This window comes from Zootermopsis nevadensis, unplaced genomic scaffold (assembly GCF_977971745.1).
Source record: "Zootermopsis nevadensis isolate Lab colony 2312 unplaced genomic scaffold, Znev_1.0 Znev_ptg000061l, whole genome shotgun sequence".
Classification (NCBI taxonomy): Eukaryota; Metazoa; Arthropoda; class Insecta; order Blattodea; family Termopsidae; genus Zootermopsis; species Zootermopsis nevadensis.
This window is the reverse complement of record NW_028259192.1, coordinates 15,548,286-15,569,184: the sequence shown is the minus strand read 5'-3', so window position 1 is coordinate 15,569,184 and position 20,899 is coordinate 15,548,286. Positions and strand designations below refer to the sequence as shown.

The following is a 20,899-nucleotide window of genomic DNA, read 5'->3' as shown; positions in this document are numbered from 1 at the left end:
CACGAAAGCTTTCATTGATGACTTATAGGAAATTCTTTCAACAAAGAAAACGGAGGAGTTCGTCTTTTTCTTTCTTTCTTCCTTTCTTGGGATTGTTTCGCGTCCTTTACGTCCTTCAAGTAAGACCAACCACGCTCGGTCTGACTACAGTCACCTTGGATGCGGACTTTCAACTCCTCTAGTCGCGCGGCCGGCCACTGGTTCTTTCTGCTGGCTAGCCCGCACTACATATTTCTCTGACAGCCAAGGCTCTTGTTGATTGCGGCCTCGCTGAAATATCTCCATAGAACAGGGGGAGAACAGCCAGAATTCGAATTGTGAAAGACGCAGAACACAGATGAAGGCAATTCTGAAAGGTCCTGAGTAATTCATTAAGAATGGACTGCAGTACTACCCCAAGTGTCGGCATCAGTTCTATGTGGAGGCGTTTTAGGATTCTTTCCTTGCCACCATGCCCACAACAGTTTGGAATACCGCGGACCCAAAGGGTCTCTGACGTACATTCAAGGGACTAAAGTGACAAAGGCATAGATGGGAAAATACTAATATAAATCATTAGTAAAAAGGATGAGAGGTGTGTCTGATTGATTTGGCTCAGGGCAGCGACTGGTGGCGAGTTTTTTGAACACGATAAAGAACTTTTTGGCTGCAAGAAAGGCTGCGGATTTCTTGACTAGTTGAACGACTATCAGCTTTTCAAGAAGGACTTCGTTCCACGAAGTCGGTTCTTAGCCCCCCGCACAACTACCAAACTGTAGATTGACCCCTTGTCGGATGTTCACTGTATTCGTAGCTACCATCCACATCTGCGGCCTGCAGACGCGTCATGTCGTGGTGACCAGGGACCTCTTAACGTGGTCTTTCACCTTACAGTAGTGAAGGCTACTCATGCATGCAAATGGAAGTCACAGGACACAATTCTACTCACTGCTACAGTGGGAAGAGCCACGCGTTTCTTTATTTAAAAGTTCTCCAATGTCAAGGCGACAATTACCCCTTCTTTTTAGAAAGGGCTGCCGTGATTCTCCAACCTTTGCTTAAAATATACATCATACGTGTGGCAAGAAAGGGATAGGGTGACCTGGTGGTTTAGGGGGCAAATAACGTCTCGTGTTCGAAACCAGCCGGATTCAACGCTGATTCCTTTCTGTGCATTCTCCTTCCAACATCGCTAACAAAGGCAAAACGTTGTTGAAGACGTGGAGTTTAAACTCCACGCATTCTTAATATCGGCACTAGACTGAAGATGTGGGCTGGTAAATTCGCGCTCCGGCGGCATGCAACTCTGCAGAGCTTCCTAAATGGTAGATTATGGTTATTAATAATACAAGTTTCAGTCAACCTGCTCAAAACGAACACAGCCGACCTAAAGCCAATCTGTGTCTGCGGTGCACACAAAGTCTCTATAATCGTTCTGTAGACTCAGGGTGATTGATGCTCGTTGTGAACATGTTCCCGTCTACAGTTGCTCAGGGACCCCAGAGTCAGCCTGGACAAGGCAGCGAAGAAGACATCCTTGCCCTGGCAGTCAATCCCACCTACAATACGGGGGTTCGCTATAAACGTCACAGATGATTCAGAAGACGAAGGAATAGAAACGCGTGCTCAAGGTCAATGACAGATCATAAATAATAGCAGCGACGTTCCATGAACTGCTATGGACCTCCTTTCCGAACCAAACACACTGCTGCTAAACGTATTAAGTGTAGAACTCTTAAGGTTCATCGCTGCCCAAAGAAAGCTTGCCATGGATCCCGTCCCATTCCAGTTCAATCAAATGTACATTACAAAAACCTTACGACCCGTCTAAGTATTACGCCATCTCAGTCTCTGCCTTCTAAGCGGTCGCTTTCCACGACAACTCGTTTCTGTTACGAGCTAGCCCTAGCAATCTCCTCCATTTGACGAACACAAACACTACAAAATTACTAAACGCTTATTTACCAGTCAACGTTCCACACTTCGTACACCCTCCTCTGATCATTATTCTTCAACGCTGTTTCCAAATAAATATGATTTATACACCTTATCACTACTGTCATTGGTGCGATGGGGTGAAACTATGTACCTGTAAACTGGGCTTGTAACGGGCCCCTTGTCCACCCCACCCCCCCACCGACGAAATATGAAAGAATGTGGAGAAATGGCTAAACAGGGAAAAGTCGAAAGCTCTGGGGGGGGGGGGGAAGCTGTCCAAACGAGACGACGACAATAAGTCAATAATAACAAGCTGCCTATCGAACACCACCTCAGAATTTGTAATGTCTTTCTCGTGTTTTTAGTCTTTAAGCTTTGATGCATGAAGCTCATTTAAATGTTAAAATTCAGTTCCTTCCTCGATGAAAACAACTCGATTCGCGAATCTTACGAAGATGAATTGGTTAGTACTGTTCACAGAAACGATCGCTGCTTATTCTGAGAATCACACAAAGCCTATAAATAAACTCTGTGGGCATAATTTTTCACACCAAATTCAAACTGACAGTCCACAATTCAAAAACGCTTTCCCGCTTGGCAGTGGCTCAGGGAAGGGACTAGTGGTGGGATCTTGTAGATGCGGTAATGAACTTTCGGGTTCCATTAAAAACGGGGACTTATGGGCTGGCTAAACAACTATCGGCTTCTCAAGAACTACAATATATACTCCACGGAGTGGCAATTGTAACACTTTTGAGTTTAGTGGCGTGGTTGCTTTAACTACAGTAAAACAATTTTAACTAGTTAATAAAGTCTTCTCGGGCTATCAGCCGTGTTAGTTGGTGATCAATCGCCGACGTTTCGAGGACCATCTCTGTCCTCATTTTCAAGGCTGATGACTGTGTGGCTCGTAGCGCTAACTGATAGCCCGAGAAGACTTTATTAATGAAAGCCGCCGTGAAAGCTTCACATCAGATTTTAACTAGTCGAGCCTACATTTGAGAATGTTTGTTACAATGTACGCCCTTCGCTATCAAAACGGTCACTTGCAGCTAGTGTCGGCATAATATGTTGGTATCGATTTACCGCACCGTCAGTCTGCTGAACTTTCCAGTCGGCTACACTACACGGAATGCAAATGGCGTTTGTGGATTCAATCTTGAAGTCACCCAATAACTTAAAGAATGTACATCTCAATGTAACTTAATTCAAAGCTGGACATCACAGTTCTATATTTAATGAAAAATACGACCGGCGGTTTGTACCACGAGAATAGCGAAGATCGTACCCATTGGTTCTCAATAGACGTAAGTAAACAGATTTCCCTCAGTTGTTTAATAGAAGCCATTCTTTTCAACTTGTTTAAAACGTAAATATTTTTTTAAACTGTATACAACTATAACCACACCAGCTTCTTACTCTCCCTTCGCGCCAAGCTGAGGGCAAATGTACGAAGAATTCAGAAGGGTTCCTTAATAGTGGTAAACCTTTCTATCTTCACTTGCTACCTGCTACTTAGAACCGAAGCTGCAAGAGGCAACATTGTAACTACCTTGCGATTCTAAGACATGAATCCTGTAGCTACTACTGCAGCTATAAGCACACACAAATTTTAACAATTAGTGTATAATAAATTTCACTCTTTCTAACAGGCGTGTTCAAATGAAACTAAGTAAATTAAACAAGACTTACGGGAAACAAAAACTCTTGAGCGAACACTTCTGGGGGAAAAAAGTGGCTGTCTTCTGGAAAGTAGGATTTAAGGTTTTCACGGAGCCACAACCCAGAAGACAGCCACTTTCTGTCTTCTGGAATGTCGCCCTGATAATGGAAGCAGCAAGGACCTCTGAAACGTCGGTAAACATCTACCAGACTACACGGCGCAACAACCCAGAAGACAGCCATATTCTGTTAATGCACATATTGAACATACATGTTTAACATATTCTGAGATGCATTTTGTCCTGTGCAAATCGGTAACCATTTTTCATGATATAAACACAGTATTTTCTTTTTATAAACCATTTCTGTCCATGTTACTGTAACGTATACTGTGTCCCCATTTGTTTTGTAGTAGAAAGAAAATAGTTGCTTTCTGTCTGAAGTTTTGTGCTGTCCTGTGTACAGGTAGAGGCCTTGCGACGGGCCGATCCCTCGTCCGAGGAGTCCTACTGAATGTCTATAGAACAAGTCAACGAAAAGTTGGGACCCGTAGTGCTCAAGTACTTGAAGAACGGGTAGTTCCCAGTATCCAGTAATCCGGTCATTGATACCGTATGTCTTTAACCATTGTTTTGTGAAACAGGACTAGGTTTGTACTTTCCATACATTAGAAAAGCAACAATGTCTAATGTCTGGGTTCCTGTAATTAGCGCAGTTTTAAAGTAAAAAGAAAAGACCATGGCAGTCAAGCACGCAGTTTCAGGTTCAAAGAAATGGGCGTGAATAGTGCGAGATTAATGTTTTACATTTTAAACGCAAAACTGAACATTAAACAGTTCCCGAAACGCGCACAGCTACTGAAAGAGACGGACACTCGGAAATTAAACAAGCTATGAACACTTCAGTTGCGTTTAAAACTACAGAACTTCTCAATTTCTGAAAAGTCCTATACCATGTCTTATTGTAGGGGTCGCACCCCACTGTCTTTAGGTTATGCCGCCTATGTCTGATATCACTGCTTTTAAATGGCTTCTCACTGCGGCGCCCTGAGGGCTAACTTCACTCGACTATAACTAACTAACTAACTAGATGGCTTACCGAACCCGAAGGTTCATCACCGAATTAACCGAAGCCCTCCAATGGACCCTGTCCTGGGCCAACAAAATCCAGTTTCCTTCAACTCCTATCTCCCATAGATCCCGCCTGAGATTATCCTCCCATCTACGTCTAGGTCTCCCCAGTGGTCTTTTACCCTCAGGCTTCCAAACCAATACCCGGTGCACACCTCTTGTCCCATCCATGCGCGCTACATGCCCAGCCCATCTCATTCTTCTCGACTTAATCACCCTGACAATATTGGGGGAGGAGTACAGGTTTTTAAGCTCATCATTTTTGCAGTTTTCTCCACGCCCCATCGTCTTCCCTCTTAGGCCCAAATATCCTCAACACCTGCAATCTGTGTTCCTCCCTCTGAGTGAGAGACCATGTTTCGCACCCATACAAAGCAACAGGCAAGATTATTGTTTTGTATACTTTAATTTTCAGGTTCTTAGAAATCAGACGCGAAAACAAAATATTTTGAACTGAGAAGTAGCAAGCATTTCCAGAATTTAATCTCGACTATAACCCTGCCTATAATTTATTTCCTTAGTCAAACGAATGCTCGGCCCTGCATGCAATTTATTTGATTAACGACAAATTAACTTCTTGAAATCTAAACGTATCCACGCTTAACAAGTTACGTCAACGAGCGCACAATGGAAAACAGACCACCAGGCCGCGATTCAAGTGATTCCCACCACTTGATCTTTCCGTGCCGTGACTGGTACGGCAGGAAAGCCCACACGTATTGTGGACGTAAAATGCCACGCATGTAACCCTTGCGGGGTAGATGGAAGTGGGCTGAATTATTACACCGACACGAAGGTGAGTGGCACTCCGATCACTCCGCCCCCGATACTTTAAGAGACAAGGTGGACCTCACAGCCGTTTGAACGTGGTGGTAACAAGGCTCTGGTATACTTACAGAAATGTAATTTCCCAGAACATAAATTTCAAACCAGCCCAGTCTTGAGTTATCAACTATTTCAAGACAAGATCCCAGCTTACGCCTTGGATGGAAAACGATTCTTGTTCAGAGGAGTCGGTCATCCAACCGGGATTGGAAAATCAGATGTAATAACCCTGATTAACATTCTAACGCGTCTTCTTATAATATGCAGACTCGGACTCGGGGGCAAATACAGATAACATTATGTACGTACGACCGACATCGAATCCGTAGAACCAAAACAAATTTGTGAAAGGATTTAGATTTTTAAGACATAATGATGAAAGCAATATGCTCCAACGAACGTCTGAGTACAGCCAAAAGACTACACCGCGCAACAACGCTGAAGACCGCCATTTAAATTCGCGTAAATTTTGTTATTGGCATTTCTTACAAAGTGATATATATATATATATATATATATATATATATTAACATTGATATCTTAGCCACACGTAATACCACATTAAGCTCAATGACTTAACGTGAATCTGCATCGTAAAAGTAAACTTTCTAAATTAATGTTTAAACACGCTACTGTTCCCATACTTAGATCCATCTTTGCCCTTAACTTCGAACTTAAGTTCGATACTGTAGATGTCTTGTTCGAAAGCATTCAAACGAGTCTTACTTTATTTTTAATGAAGGGTTAACAATCTCATTTCATGAACTGCTGAGGTACGTAACACACACCGTTTCCCCCCCCTTGTAGTACCAGGTTTCTAATTTTATGTGGCTGCCTTTGACACACTGTTCCTTCCGAAAATAGAATGTGTGTGCGCGTGATTTTTTTACGAAAGGAAATGTTCCAGCCAGGCAAATAACAGCTGCAAGATGGATGACCCTGCTTTACACCAAGGTGTCGTAAAATTGGTTAGTACAGAAAGTGGCATATTTTGTGACAAGCTGCGTGTCATGCATGAAATTCAATTCACAGTACACGGTGTTCCGTTAAATTGTGCATATGGACACGATCTATAGTGTTGAATTTCATTAACACGATACTCGTGTCTAACGTAACATCCGGTTTACAAGAATCATGAGCAATAAGTAATTATAATTATTATTCTTCCTAAACAGACGCTAATTCGTCCCTTCATCATACCTAGTAATGTAGGTTAGTACGAGTACATTGCGTTTTAAGAGTACATTTACGTACGTTTGTTGACAGAAAAACTACCACTTTATTTTAGACGTCACCAATTTGCACAAATTTAGATCATGTCTAGATGTCCACACACAGTGACTCTCAAAAACAATGTATTTGATGAAAACAGAAAAGGCACTGCTTTTTCCGCTTTATTGTTCTATTTATTAGCAAATTTTTTCCCGGCGTAGTTCAGTCGGTATAGTGACTTGCTACGGACTGTGCGACTGGGGCAGAGGATTTATCCTCTAGCCTCTGCGTCCAGACCGGATCTGGGGTGCACCCAGCCTCCTCTACAATGGGTACCGGGGTCCCTTCCCGGGGTAAAGCCGGCCGGGCCGTGATGCTGACCACTCACCCCCATCTAGTGCCGAGGTCAAGAATGAGTAGGAGCTATACCTCCACTCCCCCCAAGCGCCTAAATGGCGTATAGTGGGACAGCTTTACTTTACTTTTTTCCCGAAGACCTGACAAGAGAACTTCTGAGTGGTGAGGACACAACGTAACAGGAACAGCTAAAGACGGGGGCAGAGAGTTCTAATCCTCAAATTTGCCAAAAAAAAAGTCGCTGCTATGCAGTTAGACTTTCAACACCACGTTCTGTCCTTGGAGGCTAAGAGACCACGGGGATTAAGGAGCGAAAAGGAAACGCCAACTCCTGATAATCTGGGCGATGCAGTTACTATCAGCTCAAAAACATCTCGAAACCTGCTGGTTTGGGAGACACAAATCATTAAAATCCCTCTGGGCACCTGATCTCGGGGTTTCACGCGATCACTCTAGACAAGCAATTTAAGGTAAGTGGTCTCTGCAATGTCCCTAAACAGCAAACTTGCTAGCTCCTGGCATTCAGACGATGTTGGTCGCTCAGATGCTAGCAGTCTTTTGTGGTATTCGTCTTCACAGCAGCCTGTCACTGGACCTTTGAATTCAGTGCACACCTCACATCCTGTATCTCAACGTCCATTTTAAAATTATTCCCCCACATACGCGCTGGTCTCCCATTCAGTTGTCCCTACCAACACTGTCGTATGCACTTCTAGTAAAGTTCCAATGTCGTAACAATGTCAAGCACGACCTATGTTTGCCGAATGGTCACGAATCGCTGATCTGGTAAAGGTAACAATGGCGTAATATTTAGATACTGAATTAGAAATGACAGAGAAAGTTTAAAAAGTAGCCGTTTCCACAAAAATTTCAGCCGAATCCATTCTAATTTGCATTTAAAAAACAAAACAAGTGCAATGGTATTTTCGAGGGAACTGTATTCAGTTACAATAAAAATGTCAGTTAATTGTTTACGTCAGCGTACAACAGCGTCCAATTCTTTCATTTATTGCCGTACTGCACCTTTGCTACGCAATGAAAGTGTCATTTGTCTTCAAGTCTAAAGCATCATCGCGCACAGCAAATACAGAACGCATGAGAAACATGCACAATAAATCCACGCAACCAAAAATTACTGTCCTTAGCTACAAAAGCCAGCAATACAATTTCACTGAATGTGCCATGTTTCCTATTCGGGTGATCCTGGGTTGAAAAACCGGAGACAATCTATCCTGACTGATGTTTGAGTGGTTTTCCTCAATCCCTCCAGGTGAATACCGGGACTGTACCTTAAATTATACCGATCGCTTCCTTCTACATCGTTTCCAATTTAATATTCACTATCATCCTCTCGTCTGATGTTATGCAGTCAGAGATACTGAACGCATCGTTAAATGAAGTACAAAATAAATAACTGAACAGGACACTGCAACGTGTTGGAACAGGAGCCCTGACTGTATGCATATTTCGTGGTGGAAACAGTACTACTGAAAAAGCATCCTCAACTCCAGATATGACAAGCAATTCTCAATGGACTATACACGTGAAAGAAAGCTAATTCCAGGAGCGTCTCTATAAGCAATCAGCCTTCAGTCAGTTCAATTATTTCGACAAGACTTATTTGTTGATGATCTATAATCAATAGCGGAAGGACATAAGAAAATCACGAAACTACCTGTCCACGATTCGGACGATGTTTAGGAAATATTTCTGACCAATACGGGAAACAGTCCTAAAAGTATCAGAAGACAGCGGACATCCACATTTCTCGTTCCAAAGGATATTAATGGCATGAAAGCGTTTCGGATGCCATGTTTTCCCGCGCCTGGGCATAGGAAAGACTACACGAAATGTATGGTTTAGTTAAAACTTGTTCTGTGCAAAAACTAAACCCACCAGTCCCTGCAACGCTTTGACCAATGACTATTTAGAGGGGATGTTTAATTACTGAAACACTCTTCCCCCCGAGAAAAATCAGTGCAAGGAGACTACTTCAAAATCCATTAATCAACAAAACAATCGACTTCAACACCTAAAATGTCCGAACTTCAGGAAAGGGTGTTTTTCGTAATTCAACCTGAAAAGACTATAATTATGTAAAGACAAGAACCGAAATTGTTACATACTATTATCGTCGATATTTTACATTGCATGCGTTCAGTGGAGAGAGAGAGAGAGAGAGAACGGCCTCACGATGTGGACAACTGGGACCAAGGCCGATTGTGTCTAGGAAGTGAGAAATTCGCACTGTTGAGATAGGCTTAAATAACACGCGTCGGACAATTTCAATCTGGACAAGTCATAATGGCCAACCCCGCCGCCGCCTCCTCCTGTTTCCATCCTTACGATTAGACGAAATCTTCTCTCCATATACACCGTACTTAATGATTTCTCGAATGAAGTTCATTATTGATGTAACTTTCCATTTTCCATACCGATGAAGTTTTTGAGTTTCCTGTATACAACGGGGGCAAACAACCCCACCCGTCGTAGTAGGGACAGAAAATGACGCGAGCAATCGATAAATGCAGCAGACGTTTCCCCGTACTACGGCCTGCCAGCAAACAGTCCACATTCCATTCTAAGGGATTCTGACAATGGTGGATTGCGCTTACAATCATTCACTATCTGGATTTTTTCTATCGTCCTTGTTTAAAAGAAACCACGACGTTTCGGAAACTGTTTCCGTCTTCAGGCGACAGGTACCTACTCAGTTGGGTCGTTCAGATAGTCTCAGCCAGTTGCCGAAACGTCGTGGTTTCTTCTTTTAAACAAGGACGATGGAAAAACACTCCGCATGTTACACAATCTTCCCCGCGCTAAAAACTGGGAGGGAAACATTCATAAATTTAATACACCATACAAGAATTTCCGTGGAACTACAATTTAATTACATTGTGTTCAATGTGTATACACACACAAATGTCCGTAAGCCCGGGGCCATTGGAAGAGTCCGGCAAAATATAGAAAATTTTAAAGCGGGAAGGGTCAATCGCAAAATATGTTTCCAATCCCAAATGCTGGAAATGTTTATCCTACGACCAGTCGTCACGGTGCTACACCCTTCTCATTATCAGTGCTAAAACGATAAGGTGGTGTTGCCACTGACATGACAGAAACGGGCATGTTTTCGACGGAGGGGGAATAGGCAGTGAAGGGAACCTACAACAGGAAGTAAGACATGAACAAAACCAGGAAAACGTCGACTGATTAGAGTATTATGGAAACAACCTTTTACTATTATGATGTAAAGAGAACAGCACCGTAATGGCTCGTCCAAGAAGAAGATGGAGAAACAACCAACATCTAATACTAAAAACACATAATTTGCAAATTTTCCAAATAACAGAGTTCATCTATGACCCCGAGCTCATTGGACATTCTGTATATAAGTCTACAAAATGTATTCATTACTTCTGCTGTTCAACCAATGTGCACATACCCAACCACAAGTCTCGATCCTCTGTCGCTGGAATCAACAGGACTGACACAAAGATTCGATGCTGTGTCTTCTTGGTTGTAGCGTCGTGTGGACCACATCTACACCAAGTCTAAGAGCCCCCCCCCCCCCTCCCCTGACATCTACTAGTCCAAAAGGCAACGAAACACCACACAAAAAATAGTCCAAAACCCTGAGCGTACAATAACAATTAGGCATAAACAGGTTGGGTTTACTTCTGAACAAGGTTTCTACGAACACGCAGGAGCCGACAGTAATGTATGGGGCCTACACAAGTTTCTTTTTTATATTTTCGCGGCCACAAAGATTTTTTCCCCCCATCAACGTTTTCTCAAATAGCTACATAAGATATAGGCATATACAGACTAAAGGGGCAGGTAAATCATAATTTAAGTTCGGTGCTTTATACAAAGATGTGAATCGCTGCAGGCGTTACATAAAGTTAAATGAGCAGCTCTGGGATGATTATCCTACTGGAAAGACGCGGTCTCGGCCTGGATACTATGCAGACATTTCGTACAAAACAATGTAACGATTAAAGTTTAAATTTCCAATGTTTCATATTTACTCATGTATCACGTGGGGGTTGGAAAAAGGCCTATTAACGGCCCAAGTCCACAGAAACAAAGTCCCAGTCCATCGCAACAACGAAAAAATACGTAGTTTCAGGGAAAAAAAAATCAAGGTCGGTTAAGTGCAGAGCGTATCACAGTAGTTACTTCTACTGACCAACCATTTCAAAAGCAACAATTACGTTCTTTGGAACAAAAATTAAATCAGAAGCAGGTCCACCCGTGTCACAGACTGCCTAATGTCCAGGAGGAGTGCTCATTCTCGACGAAGAACACGCACCGAAATCTTTGCTGCTGTTCTAAAGCATTTAGTAAAGAATATCGTGACAAGAAAGTTTTTTTAATTTAGTGTTCTGTCTGACGACAGGTCCATATGAACAGGATCCTTCCATCCTTTTCTCGGACTGGGACCTGTTCATATACGTTCTTGGCAGATGATCCAGAAGTGGTTTGCCATTGCCTTCTTCTGTGTGTGATTGGAGTAATTGTTGGGATGCCACGGAGAAACCGGGGAAGCCCCCGGAGGAAAACTCCGTGTTGCCTAGACCACGGCCTTGCCCAACACAAGTTATAAATTCGGGCACCGCCGGGAATCGAAGACAAGAAAGTACCGAATAAGAAACACACCGAATGGACACAGTTCGGGACACTGGAAGAGTCTAGGGACAAAATGGCTGAAACTGCGGCCGTATCGATTTATAGAAGTGCATCAGCTGGAACAACGAGGTACGACTGCAAGAATTAAACATTTCCATTGTCTTCGTAGTTTTGTACGTGAAGGGGTTCGTGCAGCAGACATGGTTTCGTGTTAAATGGAACACCTTTACTTTCCTACTGGGTGGCGGTCATTATCCAGGAGACACAACGCATTAAGAAAATAAACTTTACACATGGTTAAGAGGTTACATCTTCTCCCTAATGTCATACGTTTACGATCATTTACACGTTACTTAAACAAGCAATGTGCAATCCGAGAAAAGAAAAGAAAATTCCCGTAATTCAAAATGGTCATACGAAATATCCTTATACAATCAACGGTTCATTACACTATCTAAACGTGATAATTACATCGAAGTAGGGCTAGCATTATGAATACAGCAACACCCCACGTAAACTGGGCTTAAATTTGAGGGGCTAACTATCCATCGACCAATGAAGATTAACGTTATCTACAGAAGTATAGCAAATGTTAAAGAATTCGTTTAGCATTTCAACTACGAACATCACTCTCGAATGTATGTGTAAGGTATGAGAAACTATGATAACCGAGGAAAGAAAAAGGGTCCATGAACTGTAAACATCTCTCATCGTAGTACGCAATGAAATGAACCATTAACCCGAAGTTTTATTAGCACTACTGCCATAAAACAAAGAGTTTTACCACATCATCATCACCACGTAATGGAAAATGAAGAATACAATTGTTTTCGTTCGAAAATATTCTGAATGTCAGTACTACGCAGATACGTCATAAAGACTCCTGGACCCACAATGCTTTTATATCCACATCCGCCCTGCGCTTACTCTCGTTATCAGGTGGTTGGTAAAATGGAAGCTAGGATATCCTAAAGGAAGCAATTAAGTCGCCAAGACAACTGCGAAACTTGTTGCATTATTCTGAGGGTTATCAACCAGCGGTCCGCCGAAGAGTTTGGCGTCTTGCGTACAATTTTTGTTATGTGCATTACCCTGCACAACTAAAAAGTTACCACAAAGATAATATTTTAGTTCTAAAGCGAATTCCTAATAAATTAGCATACTCAATTTTGTAAACAAACTTGTAGTTATATATGAACCTGATTATGAAATTAGTTGCATTTCGATATGTTGTCAAAAGTTCGACAAAATTCCATTTTTAAGCAACCTATAGCTGCATTCGAACAGTGTACGTCCCGAATACTAGTCCACAATGTTGTCGCCCAGCCATTATGGTCGTTCATTCCGACTGATAAGTAAACATATTCACATGCAAAGAGAAACTTTCACGCTAAAGTAAGATTATGTTTTTAAGTGTAATAACTTATCAGTTACGGCCACAGAAAAATAAACGTTTCTTTCAGACAGCAGCACTTAACACTTGCGTATTTAAAGACCATCATATGAAACTTCAGTACCCTATAGTACGTGACCAAGTTATCATGGTCGCCAGGTAAATTTGGCTGAAGACATTAATTTAAAAATCTATGCCAAAAAGACCTCAAATGGGTTACAGGCTCGAGTTTTAAAGGACGCGTCCTGTTAAGTTGACAGTCCGACCACCCAACCATTTTTTATTATAGTTTCAATGTTTATCAAGAATACACTACGTGTTTCGACCTTAACTGGTCATCTTCAGGTGGTTCTCTTCAAGTGTTCCAAACTAATAGACATGACTGATAATTTGTATACACATTTTATGTTCCCAGATACACCACGTAATGGACTGTGTCTTCAGCAGCTAACCTATTTTAGCACAGAGGACTAAGTAGGTGTAGTTACTGGTGGAAGGCTGTAGCTGTTCTAAGGAGTAGTAGACTTGCTTAAAATTACGTACAGACAATATAAATGCGCTGTGCACTTGGAAAAGAAAACAAATGTTTGCCCACTGCATCTACACCCCAATTCATCATTCTGTCTAGTACAAAGAAGAGCAGAATTACAGGCAACAAGAACATGTAAATATTATATATTAAAACACCTTAATTTATATCTACGTAACATTTAGCAATAAAATACAATGGTTAAGCAAGGGAATGTACAAGACAGGGAAATATACAATAGAAGACGTCTCATTTAAGACGTCCTTCGACATGTGTTAACACATGTAATAAAACAGCTCTCTCTGAATTCGTGATTAGTACGCAGATGAGCTTCACATAACATACTTTACATTCTTCGGGAAAATTCAGATGTGATTAACTCCTTCAAAAAGTTGAATAATGAGGAAAAAGAGTTAGGTTGTACAGCGAAGTTAGGACTTACATACCAACAGAGGTGCAAGTAATCGTACCTGGTATGTAATTCAAATGGATTCAACTCTAACATTTACTAACTCTGTAAAGTATGACACTTACTATCACGCCATAATAGGAGAACGGTTAGACCAAAGCAAAGTTCGAGCCCTATAGTATATTTAGGTATTCACCTGGAAGAACTGAGGAAAAGTACGAAACCATCATGGTTCATACACTTCTAACATGCTCAGTTTCTTAATAGTGCTTCAAGAAAGATTTATGACATTCCACAGCTAGTTTCTTCCCTGATCTCACATTAGCTTCCTTCTGTGCAAGTTACTATACCGCGGTTTGGTGGGACCAATATAGTACGTCCAGCCTTTGCACGATATGACGTACTCGAACTCTGGCTGTTGGTATCGAACGGAAAGCATTTAAAATAGGGCACAATCCCTCTCATCTGCAAATTAAATTACGAAAAATGCTCCTCTCTAGAAAAAGGATAACAACCTTCAGAATGTCATGACATGAAAGACCAAAAAGGGCCCATTAAATTTCCACCCAATACGACGAGCAAGCACCCTGGAAGAAGCAGAGTCCATAAATTGCCCCCTCTCCGGGAGCTGCTCCCGTTGCAGCAGCCCATCCAGGGTGGTCCCGGCGAGGGTTCCACTGGTTGGTTGGTTGACCGGGCAAACAGTGTGTAGACTACACTGTGTCCCTCCCCTGCCAGCAGACCGAGTCTTCATATGAAACTGAGGGGGTTAACCCGGGGGTTGCTATAGCAACGGATGCTGCAGCAACCACTGTATCGTCATGGAGACAGCAGTCCTTAAAGCCTACAGTTCGAGCAGAGATCGAGAGCCGTATTTTCCTACGGTGATGCTTAGAAGGGAAATAAAAAAACAACGCGGTTTTCTCAGTTACGAGTTCCCTTTCAAGCTGGAACACCCGATAGCTTCTGAAGCACCTACAATCTCCGCTACGGGTATGGTCTACGGCGTATACAGAATTTCCTGTCGGGAGTGTTCCGGGAAAAAAACCCCCACAACTATCATTCTACTGGCCCTACCATCAAATATAGCCTTTCTAACTCAAGTCTAAAAATGTGGCCAAAAAATATTTCAGAACTGGTAAAGATAATACTGCAATGTTAACAGACTGACATCGTTGGCCAAGGAGACCCTTGGCCGGTGGTACTCGAATTGAAGATCTGTGAAACGAAAGACGGATACACTGACCTTGAGACGCGGCACTCGTTTCTCTTGGCGTTACCACACTGTCGAGGAATTCCGGTCTCGACTGCATGAATGGGCGTATCAAAAATGAAAATTGTACATTTTTTTGTCACAGACCACACAACTTCAATGCATTTAAAAGGTTGGTGACTGAACAACTTAAGTCAACTCGAAACTGGAAATGTTTAGTATTCACCACCCGTCGGCGATTATGGGTTCCATCCACCTCCTTAAAGAAAGCATCAGCCACCGGAAATAATGGCGGCCCAAACATCAAGCTGTTTATTTACGTGGGGTTTACACTACGACGTTCCAGAAGGCCCGACTACTCGTTCCTTGGTGACGTAGTGTTATATAAGAAAACTATAAACTTCAAACTGTGAAGCATCAAATGAAATTTGGAAGTATTGGGGAGGGAAATGGTCGTAGTCAACTTCAAAGCTACTGTTCCAGCATTTTCTTGGAATGGCTAAGGCAAAGTACGAATAAACTCATCTTATCAGACATTCGAAGTGCGTACTTCGTCAAATACAAGCGGGGAAACTTTGTTGCTACACGAATCTGATCAGTCAACAGGCATTGCTATTTATGGATATTAAAATTGTAATCACTTTCGGTGCACCAAACTTAAAATCTACGCCTACGAATCGTACTTCTACCTTTGGATGGTCAAAAGTAAACCTAGGACAGTTCTTGTCCATAGGTTTTCGCAGCCGGGGTTCAATGCACAACTTCGACGTTCGGGTGACAGCCACATCGGATATTTGTCGCTAACCAACGTTTCGGCAACAACTGCAGAAGGCCTTCTGAAAATACCCCACCTCATCCACCTTGAAAATGGTAACTGCAATGTTTGTCGAACGTTTGTTAACGACAAATAACCGACGCGGCTCTCACACAAAGTTATACACTGAACCTAGGATGAGTTACTTGACGTATTTTACTATTTTCAGCATGAAAAAAATTCATTACATTTTTTTCCGGTTCCAACACAAGGTCATCGATATGCTTGGCAAAGCTATCAATTGCGTACGATAGATGGAAAAGAACTACTCTGGAGGGGGGGGGGGGGGGTCCGCGAGATCGCAATATATGACTTTCCCCCAATAATGTTACGAGGGGGAGCCAAAACACAGGATAGAGCAATGAACTAAACCTGTGTTGCCAAACATCCCACACAAACACACCCACTATTCAGTTATCCGAACATGGGTTAGTAAAGTCACTACGTAGAAGAGATAAGCACTGCACTAATATGACCTCAACAACACACATTCGACCGGAGAATGAAAATCGTCAATCAGTATTTCAGCGATGTTCGTTATTAGGTTGGTGGTACATGCATATCCGCCACGTGGAGATAAAAGATTCTCCATTCAGTAGACTCGCCTTAAATTTCTCTTGCATGTAGCAGGAGATGGCATTACAGGAAGTCGGGGTGTTTATTCAGCTCTTCCATCATTACTGGAGTCAACAAACTGCATTAGCACATTTCAATACTTAAGCCTTTTTTCTTTAAATTGTTTCACATCCTAAAAGAATAAGTAATACGATTATGTTACATTTTATCTTTATGGTTTCCGCTGCACCCAGAATAGCATTTCAGAGGTTTCATGGCTCCGTCACGGCTTTGTTTTCTCTGTTGCCTCGACCTTGATGGCATGAGACTGGTTTTGTGGTTCAACGTTCCAAAGAAAGGGAAACCATGCAAGCGAGACTGGTGAGGCACGGCTAAAGACTTGACCTACGATAAACGTGGTCCAGAAATTAAGGAATGTGCCTCAAACTAACATGAATAATATACCCAGTCATGTACAGTGCCTAAAAAAGTGGCGTCTTTAAGCATTACAGAGTTCGATGTCTCGAGGCCAGCAGACTGGTTGGCATTCCTTTCGTAACACGTGCACAGACAAATTCGAGGTTAAAATTAGACACATTGTTGTTCCACAACAGTGTTCAGGTTTCTATCCTGAGCTGACGTAACAAAGCACAGGATGGAGGGCTGGAGAAAACACACACACACACACACAACAAAAAAGAAAGAAACAGGAAAATGATGGCGACACGGGAACATCTGCTCCAGTGGCCCTTTGTTCAGTATCGTGCATGGGCCTGGTCTCGTCTACCCAGCCTTAGTGGTCTTCCGGCCAGCTGCTGTATTCAGCTTGCTACCAACCAAATATTTCTTTGTTAACCGAACTTATTCCTGCGTCTGCACGACTTCCAGAAAAAAGTAAAACTTTTAAGTAACTGTATTTTGAAAACAAACGAGTTTTCAATATTTCGTTATGATACGATCGCTATTATTTAGTAACTGGCTTTGTTTGACTGTTATCAAGCACATGAATTAACGAAACCAAATTATTAACCTTACATTAAAGCCCTTATTTCTACGTTATACTGACAGTCCAAAATTTAACTATGCATGCTGTTTTCCAGCTTGTGGATACAACACACAGTCTGTGCACTTGTTTATAAATATAAAAGCTCCGTGTTATAATACATGACCTCCCCCACCAAACCGTTATCACCTTGTGCAAACATAAATTACCTTAATTAATATTATTGCCGCGACTATGTCCTGGGCAGAAAATAAGGACAACAAAGCTTGCTACTGTACGAGACAAATTTCAGGTACTTACACGCTGGTTTTAAAACGACGCCTTTCACTCTAAATTTCAAAGTTTTTCCATATGAAATCGATAATAAACACGTCCTACATACTACATATTATGCGCAATGGTATTAACGCAGAGATGCGGTTGGAAGTTAAGGGAATTGTCATAACGTAATAATAACTACAGAACTCAACATTAGCACATGTTTTGGCTTTGTTTTATACCATAACAGACGACTAAACAATCTCGCTTACCTTGTCTCCCCACGATTTCGGCTACATGTTCAGAACTTGGCACAGGCACACACTCCGTCATATTTTGGCTCTTCTTGCCTCTGTTCTCATCTGGGAAGGCAGGCGTGAGAGTCTCGCCGGGTGATGGTTCAGTCGTTGTGGGTGAGGAGTCATTGAAACCTAGCATTGATAATTCGAATGCTAGTTGTAGTGCTCTTTGGTCTTCGAGACCGCTATTATTTCGATCCATATCGGAAAACAGACTAGCAGGCATCACAGGATATAAAGGAATTATTACAACATACAATAAAAAGAACACTGTACAAAAATAAAACTACTCTTTAACGACGCTCTTAAGACGAGGATCGGCTAGTATGCCGACGCAGTGTGGCCGACAATGCGACTGGACTGCAATGCCTGTTTAGGATAAAGGCATGTGCTCAAACAAAACGTCACAGACCTTTGGCGCAGTTACCCGGCGCGGTAAAATTGAATTCAGCTCTACCAGTGGTGCACTGAAAGCACGTGACCACACGGAGCTCCCGCAGTGTGGCCCCCAATTGGGTGTATATTTTCCTCCCCTCGCACCCTTTACCGGAGCGGATGGAGATATGGCCGATGCTAAAATTATCAACCAGCGAGGGTCGAGACGCGGAGCTAGACAAAGGAAGTTGAAACACGTGTTGTCATGGCTCTGCTTAGACCGCAATCGGCAAATGTATAAAGACAATTTTCACACACGAAAATTCATGTATTTTCCCAGTTTTAGAGCATGGAAACTTGTACGAGTCTTAAGTAACAACGACAAACGCTATTTTATTCTGAGAGAACTACAATTCGGTAAGCTTTACTACAAACATACGCGTACCGTGTATACAATAACAACATTGTTTTAGAAAATTTGCGCTTTTAGCCTAATCATCAATGGACAAGATACAGTGGAGTGGGTTAGTACCACAAATAATCCACGCTGATCAGATCTATCTCATTGGCCTGTACATTGTTCGTGAGAAACGAAATGAAAAACGTAATCTTTGCAAAATATGTCCTGTGTGTTAATACTTGCGTGTATTGTTATCAGATTAACAATTAATCCAGCTTCGAACTTCTGATCTGAGCACCGCATGCTCAAGACCCATTTCTGAGACTGACCGTACAACGCCACTGACTGGTTAAAGGAAAATATGCACGCGATAAATCAAAATAATTAAAAGAACAGGCCTACTAGAGGTGTGTTGGCCTGTTTGACATGAACACAACGTAAACTGTTTTTGAAAGCTTCACATCGTTGTCTTTCGTTTGATCCCTGTTACACCGATGCGACGGATAACATGAGGTACGCTATTTGTTGGAATTCTATGTTCTCCGTCTCTGCGTTATTTTCACGCAAAATGATGTTTCAGTTTCTTCTGTTTTCCCACCATGTTTATATTTCACATGATACGGGAATGAAATGTATGATTGAGGGGTAAAAAAATTACGATGTCTGAAAACAAAGTGCTGATTAAAATATTTGCAACTGAGACATGAAGTAAGGGAAATGAAATAATCCTGTTGCGTTGCACGGTGTTTCATACATTGTACTCTTCTGGTTAGAGGCTGACTACATAATGGAGAATGATACAGATAAGACATGTAGCATGCATGTGAGAAATACAAAACGCATAAAGAATTAAGGACGAAAAACTTTCAAGGGAAGAAACCACTTGGGAGACCTAGGCGTAAATGGGATTATAACGATGGATCTTTGGCGTATAGGGTGGTTATAGTGAGCTGAGCTGAACTGAACGGAAATGGACTGAATCGCACTTACAGAAACTTCACTTTGTTTTAAACACAAACAAACGAAAGCTAAAGTGAGTAGTATCTACTCAGTTCGAGGACTTTTTAGGCATACTTTGGCGGATCCAAGGTTGAGAAAAGACTGACATACGGTGGTTGCTAAATTTTGTCCCAACAAGTTTAAAACATTTCCTTTGGAGTTACCGAAGGCGTTTAAACGCCAAAACGCATGTATCGAGTTAGAGCAGACAGTTAAAGTTAAAAGTTTTGATCCAACCGAGTGAATTATACTGGAAATAGCTTCTTATCCCAGTAAAAGAAAACAATTCGTATTTTAAATTACAGTCCGAATGTAAATAATTGTATTTTAAATTAAAAACGTCTGTGTTCTCCTTATTTAAAGACGCTGTTGCAGCTACATACATAATTTCAAAATGTGTATCTTAAACGTAACACTGCATAAAGAATTTCGATAGAGACCAAGACGTAACAGTAAAATGAATCTCCGAGAATTAGTTTGTGAATGTGAGAACTGGATTGGGACAGAGTCCAATAACGGGCTTTGTGATCATGGTGATGAACACTGAGGTTCAGAGACAACAGAAACTTTCGACGCTACACAACTGATACTTTATTTTATTTATTTAGTGTTCTGTCTGACGACAGGTCCATATGAACAGGATCCTTCCATCCTTTTCTCGGACTGGGACCTGTTCATATACGTTCTTGGCAGATGATCCAGAAGTGGTTTGCCATTGCCTTCTTCTGTGTGTGTGAGTGGAGTAATTGTTGGGGTGCCACGGAGAAACCGGGGAAGCCCCCGGAGGAAAACTCCGTGCTGCCTAGACCACGGCCTTGCCCAACACAAGTTATAAATCTGAGCACCACCGGGAATTGAACCCGGGACCCCAGGATTACAAGGCCAGCGTTCTAACCGCTGGACCACCGTGGCGGCACAAC

General features: G+C 42.1%; 1 protein-coding gene across 6 annotated transcripts in view; it reads right to left on the bottom strand.

Annotated features, from left to right (window-relative positions):
• LOC110836506 (RNA-binding E3 ubiquitin-protein ligase MEX3C) overlaps positions 1–20,899 on the bottom strand; it is a 41,156-nt gene that overhangs the window by 8,682 nt on the left and 11,575 nt on the right. For 5 of the 6 annotated variants that reach the window (XM_022077776.2, XM_022077789.2, XM_087340703.1 and 2 more), the window contains one exon: positions 18,179–18,337. In XM_022077776.2, the coding sequence (XP_021933468.1) occupies positions 18,179–18,239 (61 nt within the window). In that variant the 5' untranslated portion in view covers positions 18,240–18,337. Of the gene's footprint in view, positions 1–18,178; positions 18,601–20,899 lie in introns of those variants that run through there. The other variant, XM_022077764.2, reaches the window with a different exon arrangement.